The sequence below is a fragment of the Pan paniscus genome, chromosome X (genome assembly GCF_029289425.2).
Source record: "Pan paniscus chromosome X, NHGRI_mPanPan1-v2.0_pri, whole genome shotgun sequence".
Taxonomy (NCBI): domain Eukaryota; kingdom Metazoa; phylum Chordata; class Mammalia; order Primates; family Hominidae; genus Pan; species Pan paniscus.
The window spans coordinates 48658668-48676384 of NC_073272.2; the positions used below are offsets into that span (position 1 = coordinate 48658668).

The 17717-nt window shown below is 40.2% G+C and overlaps 1 protein-coding gene across 2 annotated transcripts in view; it reads left to right on the forward strand.

Annotated features, from left to right (window-relative positions):
- Positions 1-17717, forward strand: part of JADE3 (jade family PHD finger 3) — a 149223-nt gene that overhangs the window by 121094 nt on the left and 10412 nt on the right. For both annotated transcript variants that reach the window (XM_034950655.3, XM_034950654.4), the window contains exons 7-8: positions 486-653; positions 5819-5935. In XM_034950655.3, coding sequence (XP_034806546.1) covers positions 486-653; positions 5819-5935 — 285 coding nt within the window. The remainder of the gene's footprint in view (positions 1-485; positions 654-5818; positions 5936-17717) is intronic.

The window sequence follows — 17717 nt, forward strand, 5'->3', positions numbered from 1 at the left end:
TTTATGCACCAGGCGTTAATAGGCTTTTTATAAACGTCAGTTCATTTGCTCCTCAGAAGTTTCATTCTCTTTATTTTCTAAAACTTTTTTCTTGATCACAACAGTGTATGACTTTTAGGAAATGTTCAATAAGTGTTTGACTAATTATAATACATAGTCATTGAAGAAGCTTTAGAAAACAGACCAAAAAATGCTGTAATCACAACACTCAGATAACAGTTGGGTTAACGGTTGGCTGTATCTCCTCGTCTTGTTCTATCATCCTTAAAGTCAGTTCTCATGGACAGACATGCTGATCTTAGGAGAGATGCTGGAAGTTGCTTTTTTGAGTATTTTTAAATCACTCGATACTGGATATAAGCTTGTTCGGCTTTATTTGCCTTTCTCCCAAAAGCAGAGGATACTCTGTGACTGTGTATCAGAACAGATACCAACCCTGGTGAGAAGGTGCTGACCATTCTCCCCTCTCCTCCTCATACCTCCAGGCCTGCTATGGCATCCTCAAGGTCCCAGAAGGCAGCTGGCTGTGTCGCTCCTGTGTCCTGGGCATTTATCCGCAATGTGTGTTATGTCCAAAGAAAGGTGGAGCCCTGAAGACCACCAAGACAGGGACTAAATGGGCTCATGTCAGCTGTGCCCTGTGGATCCCAGAGGTAAGAATTCATCCAGGCCCGTGAGACCATTTGCTCCAGGGTGTCCCTGTTCCCCACAACATTCAGACTGACTCAGGCTTAGTATGGAAATGCTTCATGCTTGCCCATGTTTCTGAAGTAATAGTACTTCCACTTGAGCTACCTCAGATCCTTATTGGATGCACACTTGCATGTAAGCCCATGGTGATTAATATATAGGTGGTATTCCCAGTGGTATTTGGGATAATACCCAAATATATACACGATATTTGGGATAATACCCAAATATATACATGATATTTGGGTATATCATGTATAAATTGATAAATTTGTATGAGAGGAGAGACACAAAAGACCAGGGTGTGAGCAGCAGAATTTTTTAAGGTAAAACTTATATTTAGATGCCAAATTTTAAGTGTAGAGTTTTGTGATATTTTACACATGTTTGTATCTGTAACCACAACTCAGACCAAGACATGAAATACCCTAAAAATAGACATAAAGCACCCCAGAAAGATCCTCTATACCCACTTTCCAGTCTCTATCCCCCAAGAATAACCACCATTTTTGTCTTGATCATGATAGATTAATTTTGTCTGGTTTTAAACTTCATACAGTATGTATTTTTTTCAGTCTGGCTAACACTCCATGTTGTGGTGTGTATCAATAGTTTATTCCTTTCTATTGCTAATATTCCATTGTATGGATATACTCTGATTTATTCATTTTCCTTTGATGGGCATTTGGGTTGTTTACAGGTTTAGGCTATTACAAATAAAGTGAGCAATAACTCTTTGTCTACTGTGATGATGCCCTTTACTTTTTTATTTTTATTTATTTTATTTTATTTTATTTTTGAGACAGAGTCTCGCTCTGTCACCCAGGCTGGAGTGCAGTGGCGCTATCTCGGCTCACTGCAAACTTCACCTCTCAGGTTCACGCCATTCTTCTGCCTCAGCCTCCCGAGTAGCTGGGACTACAGGTGCCCGCCACCATGCCTGGCTAATTTTTTTTTTTTTTTTTTTTTTGGTATTTTTAGTAGAGACGGGGTTTCACCGTGTTAGCCAGCATGGTCTCGATCTCCTGACCTCACGTGATCCACCCGTCTAGGCCTCCCAAAGTGCTGGGATTACAGGCGTGAGCCACTGCGCCCGGCCGATGCCCTTTACTTTTTGAAGCTCTTTTTAGGGCTTACACTCAACATCTGCCAAAGACCTTCTTTACTCAAAATTCAATTTTTTATCGTTATCTAGCCTGGTCCTTCAGTTGCTGGTATTTCCTGAGTGGCTACATGTACACTAACTTAATTAAAATGGGGCTTGAAGACATTTCTTCTTATGGCTGCCTTTTTTTTTTTCTTTAGCTGTGTGGATATCCCACTCATGCCCTCTCTCCCCAGCCACTATCCAAACCAGCAAATTTGTTAGGCAGTTTAACTGCATGACAAGAGAGACTGCAGAATCTAGTTAATGGGGAGCTGGCATTATATCAGTAACTCATTCTCCTTTAAGATTTTCCTGTTTTTAATCTTGTTAATATTGGTTCCAGGGGAGTTATTGTCTAATAAAGAAGCTCACAGAGTTACACTAAAAGTCCCATATATATACTTTTGTATTCCTATGGCTATAGACATCAGTATTTTAAAAAAATATTTGAATAGTAGTTTCTTTTTCTCACTAAGAACATCTAGACGTAAAATAAACTCAGGTTTCTGGCTTGAGAATGACTGTTTTCCAACAGCAAATCCCTCAGCTAATAGAGTAGGCTCTCTCAGCTTATAAAAGTCCAGAACATGACTCAGGAAGAGCTCTTTAAAAACAAAATAGACTTTCTCAGCTATTGACATTCTCTTATGATTTCTAGTTCTTGGTTTCCAGTGCCTTCTGGACTACTCAAGATCTGTTAGTTTCCTGATGTGAGCAGAACCAGTACTAGTTTGGCATCCTTATTTGACAGTTCTTCACCTTTTAAAGCTGTATCTCTCTTAGAAACTCATGTATATATTTGGCGGGGTGTGGGGAATGAAAATACTTTTTACCAGCAGTTGCTTGACCCCTTATTTTCACATGGAAAAGAATATTTCCATCTTTTTAAAAAACATCCCTTTCTGCTGGGTGTGGTGACTCAACGCCTATAATCCCAGCACTTTGGGAGGTCGAGGCAGGCAGATCACTTGAGTCCAGGAGTTTGAGACCAGCCTGAGCAACATGGCAAAACCCCATCTCTATTACAAATACAAAAAATTAGCCAGGTGTGGTGGTGCATGCCTGTAGTCCCAGATATTCAGGGGGCTGAGGCGGCAGGATCACTTGAGCCTGGGAGGTCGAGGCTGCAGTGAGCCCTGATCCTGCCACTGCACTCTAGCCTGGGTGACAGAGTGAGACCCTGATTCAAAAAGGAAAGCAGAAAAAGCATCCCTTTTTTGATGGGGTTGTTTGTTTTTTTCTTGTAAATTTGGTTGAGTTCATTGTAGATTCTGGATATTAGCCCTTTGTCAGATGAGTAGGTTGCGAAAATTTTCTCCCATTTTGTAGGTTGCCTGTTCACTCATGAACAGACACTTCTCAAAAGAAGACATTTATGCAGCCAAAAAACACATGAAAAAATGCTCATCATCACTGGCCATCAGAGAAATGCAAATCAAAACCACGATGAGATACCATCTCACACCAGTTAGAATGGCAATCATTAAAAAAGTCAGGAAACAACAGGTGCTGGAGAGGATGTGGAGAAATAGGAACACTTTTACACTGTTGGTGGGAGTGTAAACTAGTTCAACCATTGTGGAAGTCAGTGTGGCGATTCCTCAGGGATCTAGAACTAGAAATACCATTTGACCCAGCCATCCCATTACTGGGTATATACCCAAAGGACTATAAATCTTGCTGCTATAAAGACACATGCACACGTATGTTTATTGCGTCATTCACAATAACAAAGACTTGGAACCAACCCAAATGTCCAACAATGATAGACTGGATTAAGAAAATGTGGCACATATACACCATGGAATACTATGCAGCCATAAAAAAGGATGAGTTCATGTCCTTTGTAGGGACATGGATGAAATTGGAAATCATCATTCTCAGTAAACTATCACAAGAACAAAAAACCAAACACCGCATATTCTCACTCATAGGTGGGAATTGAACAATGAGATCACATGGACACAGGAAGGGGAATATCACACTCTGGGGACTGTGGTGGGGTAGGGGGAGGGGGGAGGGATAGCATTGGGAGATATACCTAATGCTAGATGACGAGTTGGTGGGTGCAGCGCACCAGCATGGCACATGTATACATCTGTAACTAACCTGCACAATGTGCACATGTACCCTAAAACTTAAAGTATAATAAAAAAAAAAAAGGAAAAAAAAAAGCATCCCTTTCTTTTCAGCCCTCTCCCAAAGACTAATTTCACTTTGAAGCTACTTTGGCTGAGGGAGTAGGGTAAGCTCATGATAGTTATGTGGTTTTAAAGACTTTTGTTTTAAAATGTCATCCTCCTCCTTTCTACTTACATTCTGCAGTCTCTTCATTACACGGATGTGCTGTTTTTCAACAATATCATGGTTCCTTTGTAAATCAAATGGAAAGACTTGTCACTCCCTCTGTTTTTTATCCTTAGTTGATTAAATGAAACAACAAGGCATGTAGCACCATCTCTTAACATAATAGATACTCGATTTAGTTACTTTCAGTAGCTTTCTTTGGTTCCTAAGTAAAAGTGTCCATTACAGTAACCTTGGCTGGGCGCAGTGGCTCATGCCTGTAATCCCAGTACTTTGGGAGGCCAAGGCAGGAGGATCACTTGAGGCCAGGAGTTCAAGACCAGCCTGAGGTAACATAGCAAGACCTGGTCTCTACAAAAAAAAAATAATAATTTTTAATTTTGTGGGTACATATTAGGTGTATATATTTATGGGATGCATGAGATTTTGATACAGGCATGTAATGCCTAATAATGACATCATGAAACATGGGGTATTCATCCCCTTCAAGCATCTATCCTTTTTGTGTTACAAACAATCCAGTTATGTTCTTGTAGTTATTTTTATATGTACAGTTAAATTATTTTGACTATAGTCACCCTGTTGTGCCATCAAATAGTAGGTCTTATTCATTCTTTCTGACTATCCTTTTTGTACCCATTAATTATCGTCACCCTCCTCCTGCCCTGTTCCCCCCACTACCCTTCCCACCCTCTGGTAACCATCCTTCTACAGTCTATCTCCTTGAGTTCAGTTGTTTTTATTTTTAGATCCCACAAATAAATGAGAACATGCAATGTGTGTCTTTCTGTGCCTGGCTTATTTCACTTGACGTAATGACCTCCAGTTCTGTCCACGTTGTTGGAAATGACAGGATTTCGTTCTTTTATATGGTTGAATAGTACTCCATTGTGTATATGTACCACATTTTCTTTTCCATTCATCTGTTGATGGACACTTAGCTTATTTCCAAATCTTGACTATCGTGAACATTGCTGCAAAAAATATGGGAGTGCAGATACCTCTTTGATATACCGATTTCCTTTATTTTGGGTATATACCCAACAGTGGGATTGCTGGATAATATGGTAGCTCTATTTTTTGTGTTTTTTTTTAGAATCCTCCAAACTATTCTCCACAGTGGTTGTACTAATTTACATTCCCACCAACAGTGTATAAGCATTTACTTTTCTCCACAGTGTTTGAGGGTTCCCTTTTCTCCACTCCTCACCAGCATTTGTTATTGCCTGTCATTTAGATAAAAGCCAAAAATATATTTTTTTTAATTAGCCAGGTGTGGTAGAGGCTGTGGTGGGAGGATCACTTGAACCCAGCAGTTCAAGGCTGTAGTAAGCCATGATTGCACCACTGAACTCTAGCCTGAGTGACAGAGGGAGACCTTGTCTCTAAAAAAAAAAAAAAAGAAGAAAGAAAGAAAAGTAAAAGGTAATCATGCCTAGTCTATACTCCTGCTCTCTCATCCCATATGTGAATTATTTACATTACTGGAAATGAGTGAAGGACTGAGCAGTGGAAATAAGTTTTGTTTATTCTTGATTCCATATTAACCTTAAGAGATGTGACTTACCTCATTGTTTTGATGTTCTTAGCTTTATGTAACATCGTTTATGGTTTGTGAAAGGTACTTCTGGGATGCCTTGGTACTTCTGCCTTATGGTGGTATTTTATTTGTAGGTCAGCATTGCTTGTCCTGAGAGGATGGAACCGATCACGAAGATCTCCCACATCCCACCCAGTCGGTGGGCCTTAGTCTGCAACTTGTGCAAGTTGAAGACGGGGGCTTGTATTCAGGTAAGTCCCCATGAGAAGTGGTAGAGTGGGCTAACACCAAATTAGCTGGACTCACCCTCCCAGTGAGAGTGTCCTGTCGACTGAAAGGTCACTCAGGAGATCGCCCACCCACTCTTAGGGCTCTGCCATTGTACGGACCATTTCTGGAAATCCCTTTTTTGGATATTGCCTCTGGACCATTCAGCTTATTCTTTTCAATATTCGTAGTGATAGTTTATCTTCATCCTTTGCTGTCAGAGCTGATGAATTAAGTGAGTTCTAAAGCTAGGTGATACCATCCTGGGTGGAAATCGGCTATAATTCTGAAACAACCAGGCCCATGTTCTTTTTTTTTTTTTTAATTTCAACTTTTATTTTCAATTTTGGGGTTACATGTGCACATTTGTTACATGGGTATATTGCGTAATGCTGAGGTTTGAAATACATTTGGTTGTATCACCCATATAGTGAGCATAGTAAGTACCCAATAGGTAGTTTTTTAACCCTTGTACTCTCCCTCCTCCCTCTAGTAATCCCCACTGTCTATTTTTCCTGTCTTTATGTCTGTGTATACCCACTGTTTAGCTCCCGTTTGTAAGTGAGAACATGTGGTATTTGGTTTTCTGTTTCTGAATTAATTTGCTTAGAATAATGGCCTCCAGCTGCACCCATGTTGCTGCAAAGGACATGATTTCTTTTTTTGTTTTTTCTGTCTTTCCAACTTTTATTTTCTGTTCAAGGGTACATGTCCAGGTTTGTTACATGGGTAAATTGTGTGTTGCAGAGGTTTGGTGTACAGATAATTTTCTCACCCAGGTAATCAGCATAATACCCAACAGGTAGTTTTTCAATCCTAACCCTCAAGTAGGCCCCAATGTCTGTTGTTCCCTTCTTTGTGTCCATGCCTACTCAATGTTTAGCTCCACTTATAAGTGAGAACATGCAGTATATGGTTTTCTGCAATTAGGGGAGACGTGGATGGGATTGGGAAGGGCCAGTTACCTCCAGCAAAGGCACAAATGTTGCCTTCTCTTTCCATGTTATTTCTCCTTCTATCCCAAATGTAATAAGATGGCTCTTCTGGCTAGAGGGATGGAAGGGCTGACCTTTCACCTCTCAGACCTCCTACATGTGAACTGCAAGCTGGTTGGAGTTATATTTGCCTGCCGACCTTCTTTGGTGAAGAGGGGACATTGCACAGTGCAGGGGTCTGCAACCTGCCACAGACAGGTACTGGTCCATGGCCTGTTAGGAACCGGGCCGCACAGCAGGAGGTAAGTGGTGAGCAAGTGAGCATTACCACTTGAACTCCGCCTCCTGTCAGATCAGCAGTGGCATTAGATTCTCATAGGAGTGTGAACCGTGTTGTGAACTGCGCATGCGAGGGATCTAGGTTGAGCACTCCTTATGAGAATGTAATGCCTGATGATCTGTCACCGTCTCCCATCACCCCCAGATGGGATCGTCTAGTTGCAGGAAAACAAGCTCAGGGCTCCCACTGATTCTACATTATGGTGAGTTGTATAGTTATTTCATTATATATTACGATGTAATAATAATAGAAATAAAGTGTATAATAAATGTAATGTGCTTGAATCATCCCAAAACCATCTCCCCCCAGTCCATGGAAAAATTATCTTTCACAAAACTGGTCCCTGGTGCCAAAAAGGCTGGGGACCACTGGCTTTAGGGATAATGACTCTAGGTGCTTTGTGACATTTCTTGCTGTCTGGCATGATAATATTTTCCAGGCTTATCGTGTAGATTTCTTGCTCTAGACCTGGGATTAGCTATTCCTCCAAGGAACCCAGGGTCTTTTACTGGGAAGTTGTAATTGAAGAACACAATCTGGACCCCCAAAGGCCCTTTTAATTTTTTGAATTCATTCTTATATTTGACAGAATTGGCTACTTCCTCTTTTTTTTAACCTTTCTTGGATGATTTTATTTATTTTAACTATGGCACTTTAAAAATCATAAAGGAAAAATATTTAAAGGAAAACTCTTTCCATGGAGACTACTACCCTAGGACATTGCCTGTGTGTTTATCTAAGCTCTCTCCTGGTTGCTGCCCATGTGTGAGTCCCTTGAGGGCCAAGATTGTGCATCATTTTTCTGTGAATTTCCCTGGCACAAAGTAGAGAGCCTGACCATTGTTAGTACTTAATTATGGTTTATCGAATAAATACATTCATGTTTTATTGTACCATGGATTCATTTGTGATATGCATTTCCCCCTCTAAAAATAATATATTTTTCATTTTTCAGTTATTGGTCATTTTATAGTAGCACATTGGATTTATATCCAGTAACTTATTTTCTTTATTGTGGTCACTGCAGTTTCCCCCATTTTTGCTTTTGTTGTGGGACAGGGTCTCACTCTGTCACCTAGGCTGGAGTGCAGTGACACAATCATAGCTCACTGCAGCCTTGAACTCCCGGGCTCAAATGATCCTCCCAAGTAGCTGATACCACAGGTGCACGCCACTACACCTGGCTCATTTAAAAAATTTTTTTTTTGTAGAGACAGGATTTCGCTGTGTTGTCCAGGCTGGTCTCGAACTCCTGGCCTCAAGTGAGCCTCCTGCCTTGGCCTTCCAATCCAAAGTGCTGGGATTACAGGCATGAGCACTGTGCTCTTTTTTTTTTTGGTCCGAGTCTCTCCTTGTTGCCCAGGCTTGAGTGCAATGGCGCAATCTCAGCTCACTGCAACCTCTGCCTCCTGGGTTCAAGTGATTCCCCTGCCTCAGCCTCCCAAGTAGCTGGGATTACAGGCACACACCACCACACCCAGCTAATTTTTTGTATCTTTAGTAAAGATGAGATTTCACCATGTTGGCCAGGCTGGTCTCAAACCTCAGGTGATCCACTCGCCTTGGCCTCCCAAAGTGCTGGGATTACAGGCATGAGCCACCACACCTGGCCTTTTTTTTTCTTTTCTTTCCTTTTTTCTTTTTTTTTTAAAGAGAGACAGAGCCTTGCTTTGTCACTTAGGCTGGAGTGCAGTGGTGAGATCATAGCTCACTATAACCTTGAACTTCTGAGCTCAAGCAATCCTTCCACCTCAGTCTCCCAAGTAGCTAGGTCTGTAGGCACATGCCACCATGGCTGGCTAATTTTTTTGTTTTGTAGAGATAGGGTCTTGCTGTGTTGCCCAGGCTTATTTTTTTTCTACAATAATTAGTAATTGGCAATAAGACTTTGGTGAGAGAAAATATTGGCCTTGACCTTAACAGACCTGGATTTGTATTACAGCCCTGATGTACCACATTCTGCCACTATTATGGTTATTTATCTATGAGTTTTATCTGCCCTAGTAGACTGTAAACTTAGACTTTCATCCTTAGATCCCCTATACCCGAATCTAGTAGACAGACAATTAATAGATTGATGGATGGATGATGGATGAACAGTTTGAGAGATGAAACATTCTGGTGTAAGTTTCTCATTTGCAGAGCAATGATTCTTACTTTCATTACTTGAGTTCAGCTTCTTTATTTTATAAAGGTCTTACCAAATTGAGACTCTTACAATTTTGATTATAAGGAATTTCATTACAGAGACTCCTCTGCATGAGGAAAGGGGAGGAAACGTAGAAAGGACTTTGTCATACAGCTTGGGTGCCAGCTCAGCCACAGTAGAAGAAAGCATCAGATAAGATTCCTAAGGTTCTTGACTCCAGGCCTTGGGTCCCAGATAGTATCTCTGGACCCACCCAAGGCCAGGAGGAATTCGCCACCCTGAAAGGAAGGACACAAGCCTTGCTGGATTTGCCACCTACTGATTGTAGAGCCCTTGGGATGTGAACGAACATAGGTAGTAGCCAGGCAGTGATCACTGCAGGCCTTGGGCGAGACCCAATGCTGTGCTGGCTTTAGGTCTGACTGGGTGCAGTCCCAGTGGTGGTGGCCATAGGGGTGCTTGTATTAGCCCTCCTCCATCTCCAGGCAACTCAGCACAGAGAGAGACTTCATTTGTTTAGAGGGAAGTAAGGGAGAAGAACAAGAATCTCTGCCTGTTAATCCAGGGAGTTCTTCCAGATATTACCCAGTAACACCAAGGTAGTATATCTACAAGTCTGCAAGAGCCATGGCATTACTAGGCTTGCGGTGCCTCCTAAAGCAGATATGGCCGTAGTGACCAAAGACTTAGATCACAACACCCAAGTCCCTCTGAATACCTGGAAAGTCTTCCGAAGAAGGATGGATACAAACAAGCCCAGACTGCAAAGACTACAATAAATGCTGACTCTTCAATGCCCAGACACTGATGAACATCCACAAGCATCAAGACCATCCAGGAAAACATGACCTCACAAAATGAACTAAATAAGGCAACAGTGATTAATCCTGGAGAGACAGATATATAACCTTTCAGATGGAAAATTCAATGTAGCTATTTTGAGGAAGCTCAGCAAAATCCAAGATAACACAGAGAAGGAATTCAGAATCCCATCAGGTAAATTTAACAAAGACATTGAAGTAATGGAAAAGAGGCTGGGCACAGTGGCTCACGCCTGTAATCCCAGCACTTTGGGAGGCCAAGGCGGGTGGATCGCAAGGTCAGGAGATTGAGACCATCCTGGCTAACATGGTGAAACCCCGTCTCTACTAAAAATACAAAAAATTAGCCAGGTGTGGTGGTGGGCGCCTGTAGTCCCAGCTACCCGGGAGGCTGAGGCAGGAGAATAGTGTGAACCTGGGAGGCGGAGCTTGCAGTGAGCCAAGATCATGCCACTGCATTCCAGCCTGGGCGACAGAGTGAGACCACGTTTCAAAAAAAAAAAGAAATAATGGAAAAGAATCAAGCAGAAATTCTGGAGCTAAAAAATGCAATTGACAGACTGAAGAATACATCAGAGTCTCTTAACAGCAGACTTAAGCAGAAGAATTAGTGAGCCTGAAGACAAGCTATTTGAAAATGCACAATGAGAGGTGACAAAAGGAAAAAGAATGAAGCATGCCTACAAGATGTAGAAAATAGCCTCAGAAGGGCAAATCTAAGAATGACTGGCCTTAAAGAGGAGGTAGAGAGAGATCAGAGTAGAAAGTTTATTCAAAGGGATAATAACAGAGAACTTCCCAAATGTAGAGAAATGTATATCAATATTCAAGTACAAGAAGGTTATAAAACATCAAGCATATTTAACTGAAATAAGACTACCTCAAGACATGTAATAATCAAACTCCCAAAGGTCAAGGATAAAGAAAGGACCCTAAAAACAGCAAGAGAAAAGAAACAAATAACATACAATGGAGCTCCAATACATCTAGCAGCAGACTTTTCATTGGAAACCTTACAAGCCAGGAGAGAGTGGCATGACATATTAAAAGTTTTGAAGGAGAAAAACTTTTATCCTAGAATAGTATATCCCGTGAAAATATCATTCAAACGTGAAGGAGAAATAAGGACTTTCCCAAATAAACAAAAGCTGAGGGATTTCATCAACACCAGGCCTGTCCTACAAAAAATGTTAAAGGGAGTTCTTCAGTCTTGAAAGAAAAGGATGTTAATGGCAATAAGAAATCATCTGAAGGTGCAAAACTCACTGGTAATAGTACACAGAAAAACATGGAATATTATAATATTGTAATTGTGGTATGAAAACTCCTATCTTGAATAGAAAGACTAAAAGATTAGCCAGTCAAAAATAATAATTACAACAACTTTTGAAGACATGGACAGTATAATAAGATGTAAGTAGAAACAGCAAAAAGTTAAGGGGATGAAGTTGAAGTGTAGAGTTTTTGTTTTCTCCTTGCTTCTTTGTTAATTTGTTTATGCAATCAGTGTTAAGTTGTCATCAGTTTAAAATAATGGGTTATAAGATATTATCCGCAAGGCCCATGGTAAACCTCAAATCAAAAACATACAACAGATACACACAAAAATAAAAAGCAAGAAGTTAAGACATACCACCTGAGAATATCACCTTCACTAAAAGGAAGACAAGAACAAAAGAAGGAAGGAAGAAAAGACCACAAGACAACCAGAAAACAAATAAAATGGCAGGAATAAGTCCTTACTTATCAATAACATTGAATGTAAATGGACAAAACTCTCCAAAAGACACAGAGTGGCTGAATCAATACAAAAAACAAGGCCCAATGATCTGTTGCTTACAGGAAACATGCTTCACTATACAGACACATATAGGCTGAAAATAACGGGATGGAAAAATATATTCCATGCAAATGGAAATCAAAAAGCAGGAGTAGCTATACTTAATTGAAAAAAACTATAAAAGGAGACAAAAAGATCATTATATAATGATAAAGGATTCAGTTCAGCAAGAAGATAGAACAGTTGTAAATATATATACACCCAATTCTGGAGCAACCAGAAATATAAAGCAAATATTATTAGAGTTAAAGAGATAGACCTCAATAAAATAATAGCTAGAGACTTTAATACCTTGCTTTCAGCATTGGACAAATCATCCAGATAAAAAATGAAGTATCAGACTTAATCTGTACTGTAGACCAAATCAACCAAGTAGATATTTACAGAACATTTCATCCAACAGCTGCAGAATATACATTCTTCTCCTCAGCACATGGAGTATTCTCAAGGATAGACCATGTGTCAGGTGCCAAAACAAGTCTTAAAATAATTTTTAAAAATTGAAATCATCAATTATCTTCTCTGGCCACAGTGGAATAAAACTAGAAATCAATAACGAAGAATTTTGGAAACTATACAAACACTTAGAAATTAAACGACATGCTCCCGAACGACCAGTAGGTCAATGAAGGAATTAAGAAGAAAATTTAAAACTGTCTTGAAACAAAAAAAAAAAAAAATGGGAACACAACATACCAAAACCTATGGGATATAGCAAAAGCAGTACTAAGAGGAAAGTTTATAACAATAAGCATGTATATCAAAAAAGTAGAAAAACTTCAACCTTATGATGCATCTTAACTAGAAAAACGAGCAAACAAAACCCTAAATTAGTAGAAGAAAGGAAATATAAAGATCAGAGCAGAAATAAGTGAAGTTGAAATGGAAAAAAAAGATCAACAAAACAAAAAGTTGGTTTTTTGAAAAGATAAAATCACCAAACCTTTAGCCCAACTCACTGAGAAAAAAAAAGAGAGAGAAACCCCAAATAAATAAAATCAGAGATGAAAAAGGAGGCATTGCTACTGATACTGCAGAAATTCAAAGGATCATTAGAGGCTACTATGAGCAACTATATATGCCAACAAACTGGAAAACCTAGAAGAAGTGAACAGATTCCTAGACACATACAACCTACCAAGATTGAACCATGATGAAATTTAAAATCTGAACGGACCAGTAACAGATGGTGAGATTGAAGTCGTTATAAAAAGTTTCCCTTCAAAGAAAATCCTGGGACCCAGTGGCTTCTCTGCTGAATTTTACAAAACATTTAAAGAAGAACTAGTACCAGTGTTACTCAAACTATTCCAAAAAATAGAAGAGAAGGGAATACTTTTAAACTCATTCTACAAAGCCAGTATTACCCTGATACCAAAATCAGACAAGGACACATCAAAAAAAGAAAACTACAGGCCAGTATTCTGGATGAACATTGATGCAGAAATCCTCAACAAAGTACTGGCACACCAAATTTAACAATACTTTGAAAAGATCATTCACCATGACCAGTTTATTGAGGGTTTTTATCATGAAGGATGTTGAATTTTATCAAATGCTTTTTCAGCATCAGTTGAAACGATCATACGGTTTTTGTCCCTCATGCTGAAGATACGATTTTTCACACTGCTTGATTTGCATATGTTGAGCCATCCTTGCATCCCTAGGATAAATCCTACTTGGTCATGATGAATGATTGTTTTAAAATAACTAAAAGGGTATAATTGGATTGTTTGTAACATAAAGGATAAATGCTTGAGGTGTGGGATAGAAATTGAATAACATAGAGTGGCTAGAATAAAAATCTTGAAAAAGAACACCAGAGACTGATTTAGGAATTAAGGCATATCATTCCTCTTTGAAGAAACTTTGGGTTGGATGCAGTGGCTCATACCTAAAATCCCAGTGCTTTAGGAGCCCGAGGCAAGAGGATTGTTTAAAGCCAGAAGTTCAAGATAAGCCTGGGCACGGAAACTCTTCTTATAAATGTGGATTTGTAAAAGGTAGCATTTTTCCTCTAGTGAAAGCATTTGAAAAAGTATTTTTCTTCTACAATTCCTGAAGAATATGTAGAAAATTGTTTTTCCAGCTGGGCACGGTTGCTCATGCCTGTAATCTCAGCACTTCGGGAGGCCAAGGCGAGCAGATCACCTGAGGCCAGGAGTTCAAGACCAGCCTGACCAACTTGATGAAACTCCGTCTCTACTAAAAATACAAAAAGTAGTTGGGCATGGTGGCATGTGCCTGTAATCCCAGCTACTTGGGAGGCTGAGACAGGAGAATCGCTTGAACCCAGGAGAGGCAGAGGTTGCGGTGAGCCGAGATCGCACCATTGCACTCCAGCCTGGGCAACAAGAGCGAAACTCCATTACAAAAAAAAAAAAAAAAAAGTAAATAAACCACAGTGAGATACCATTTCATACCTACTAGGGTGGCAGTAATAAGAAAGGCAAACAATCAAGGATGTGGGAAAATTGGAACCCTCATGCATTGTTGGTGAAAGTAAAAACGATGCAGCTGCTGTGAAAAAAGTTCGGCAGCTCCTCAAAATGTTAAACATAGAGTTACCTTATAAACCAGTAATTCTACTCCTAAGTATATACCTGCAGTTTAAGAGATCACCAAGACCATTCTCAGGTTCAGTAATTCACTAGAAGGACTCACAGAACTCAGAAGAACAGTTATACTCACAGTTATAGTTTATTATAGTGAAAAGGTACAGATTTAAAATTAGCCAAGGATAGAGGCACATAAGGCATGGTCCAGGAGAGACCTGGAATGCAGCTTCCAGTTACCCCTGCCAGTGGAGTGGTGCAGATAGTGCTTATTTCTCCCAGCAGCAATGTATAATACACATAGAGTATTGCTAGCCAGGAAAGCTCACCCTTGGTGTTCAGCGATTTTATTGAGAGTTGGCCACGTAGGCATTGCTCACCATCCACGTGGCTGATGTTACTCTCCAGTCCCTCCAGAGGTCAGGCTGATAGAAGGTGCCCCAAAGTCTCTACCATAAATCACATCGTTAGCATAGACTATCTCACTTGGCCCAAGGACCCAAGGTAAACAAAGACACTCTTATCAGGCAGGGCATTCCAGGGGCTTAAAGGTTACTTCTAAGGAGCTAAAGACAAACAGCCAAACCTTTTTTTTAGACAAGGTTATCCTTTACCGCACAATACCCAAGAGAAATAAAAACATATATCCACACAAAAACTGCTGCATGAATTTTCATAGCACCATTATTTCATAACAGACAAAAAGTTAAAACAACCCAAATGTCCATCAACTTGATGAAATGGGGTATATCCATACAATTATTTTTTGCCCATAAAAAGGAATGAAGTTCTAATACATGCTACAACATAGAGGAACCTGAAGAACATGCTAAGTGAAAGAAGCCAGACTCACACAGCCACATATTGTTGTAATTCCACTTACATGAAATGTCCAGAATAGGCACATCAATAGAGACAGAAAGTAGATTAGTAGTTGCTTGGGGCTGGAGTTGGTAACAGGGAGTAACTACAAATGGACACAAGATTTGGGGTTGGTGGTGATGAAAATATCCTGGGATTAGGTAGTGGCAATGGTTGCATGACTGTAAATATACTGAAAACCATTGAAATGTACACATTAAACTGGTGAACTTTATGGTATATAAAATATATCTTAATAAAGCTATTTCTGTCATTTCAGTGAATGAATATAATGACCATGCTGTAATGCACGTAGTAAAGTGTTTAAAGGACACATGTATAAAAGATGCTTTGTACAAGTGCTATTTGCTTGCCACAATGAGAACAGTGCTATCTCAATTTTTTATTTTAAATTTGTAAAGATAAAAATATTTTTTAAATGGGCATAATAAAACCTCTCTATCACCTTCCATGGTTACAGTGGAAATAAGTGAGATGTATGCAAAGGCATTTTGTTTAATAGAATGCGCCAGACATATGTTTTAGAAGAAAACAAATAGGTATCTGGTATCTGACTGGCACCTTTCTTCTTCTTCTTTTTTTTTTTTTTTTCCCTGAGACTGAGTCTTGCTCTGTCGCCCAGGCTGGAGTGCAGTGGCGCGATCTCAGCTCACTGCAACCTCCACCTCCCAGGTTCAAGCAATTCTCTGCCTCAGCCTCCTGAGTAGCTGGGATTACAGGTGCCCGCCTGTAATTTTTAGTAGGGATGGGGTTTCACCATCTTGGCCAGGCTGGTCTTGAACTCCTGACCCATGATCCAACTGCCTCAGCCTCCCAAAATGCTGGGATTATAGGCGTGAGCCACCGCGCCCAACCCTTTTTTTTTTTCAGGGTCTCACTCCCATCGCCCAGGCCGGAGTGCAGTGGCACAATCACGGCTCACTGCAGCCTCAACTTCCCAGGCTCCCACCTCAGCCTCCCTAGTAGCTGAGACCACAGGTGTGCACCACCACACCCAGCTAATTTTTGTATTTTTTGTAGAGACAGGGTTTCGTCATGTTTCCCAGGCTGGTCTTGAACTCCTGGACTGTAACAGTCCTTGCGTCTTGGCCTCCCAAAGTGCTGGGATTATAGGCGTGAGCCACTGCGCCTGGCTCTTCTTCTTCTTCTTCTTTTTTTTTTTTTTTTTTTTGAGAGGGAGTCTCGCCCTGTCGTCCAGGCTGGAGTGCAATGGCGCGATCTTGGCTCACTGCAACCTCTGCCTCCTGGGTTCAAGCAATTCTCCTGCCTCAGCCTCCCAAGTAGCTGGGATTACAGGCGTGAGTTACTGCACCCGGCACTCTTCTTCTTTTTTTTAATGGTAATATTATTGTATGTTTTTTGTTGTTTTACAGTCTAGCTGGAGTGCAGTGGCACAATCATGGCTCCTTATAGCCTCGACCTCCTGAGCTCAAGTAATCCTCCCACCTCAGCCTTCCGAGTACCACAGGCGTGCACCACCACACTCTGCTAGTTTTTTTATTTTTATTAGAGACGAGGTCTCACTATGTTACCCAGGCTGGTCTCGAACCTTTGAGCTCAAGCGATCCTCTTGCCTCAGCCTCCCAAGGTGCTGGGATTATAGGCGTGAGCCACCATGCCCAGCCCAAGTTTTATCTTTTAAATTGCAATTTTTATTAACACATTGTAGTTGTACATATTTGTGGGGTATAATTTGATGTCTTTATATATGTTGTATAGTCAAATCAGGATATTTAGCATATCCGTCATCTCATGTGTTTATCATTTGTTTATGGTGAGAACATTCAAAAGCCTCTCTTCTAGCTATTTTGTAAAATATAATACCCTTCTGTTAACTGTCGTCACCCTGTGCAATGGAGCACCAGAACTTATTCCTCCCAATTATAACTTCGTACCCATTGACCAGCATTTTTTCACCACCAAAATATATAGATCTCCAGCTATAAATACCACAGAATTACCTTTTTTTGAAAAGAGTTGGATTTTATGGCAGTTTCCTAAGAGGTATTATATTTTTCATATAAGTACCCAATTCTTATCTGTGCATTATCTTTTATTTTGAGTAATTTATGTTTATATTTGTCTCTACATTCTATAAACGTTCTATAAATTTCACCTGAGAAGATCTGTTTTTAGCTTCCCAATAATAGTAGTTTGATGTCACTTACTCATTCCCTTGAATAGAAAATCATTTGCTTTTTCTTCCCATATCTTTAACAGTTATTAAACAGCAAAAGAGTACTG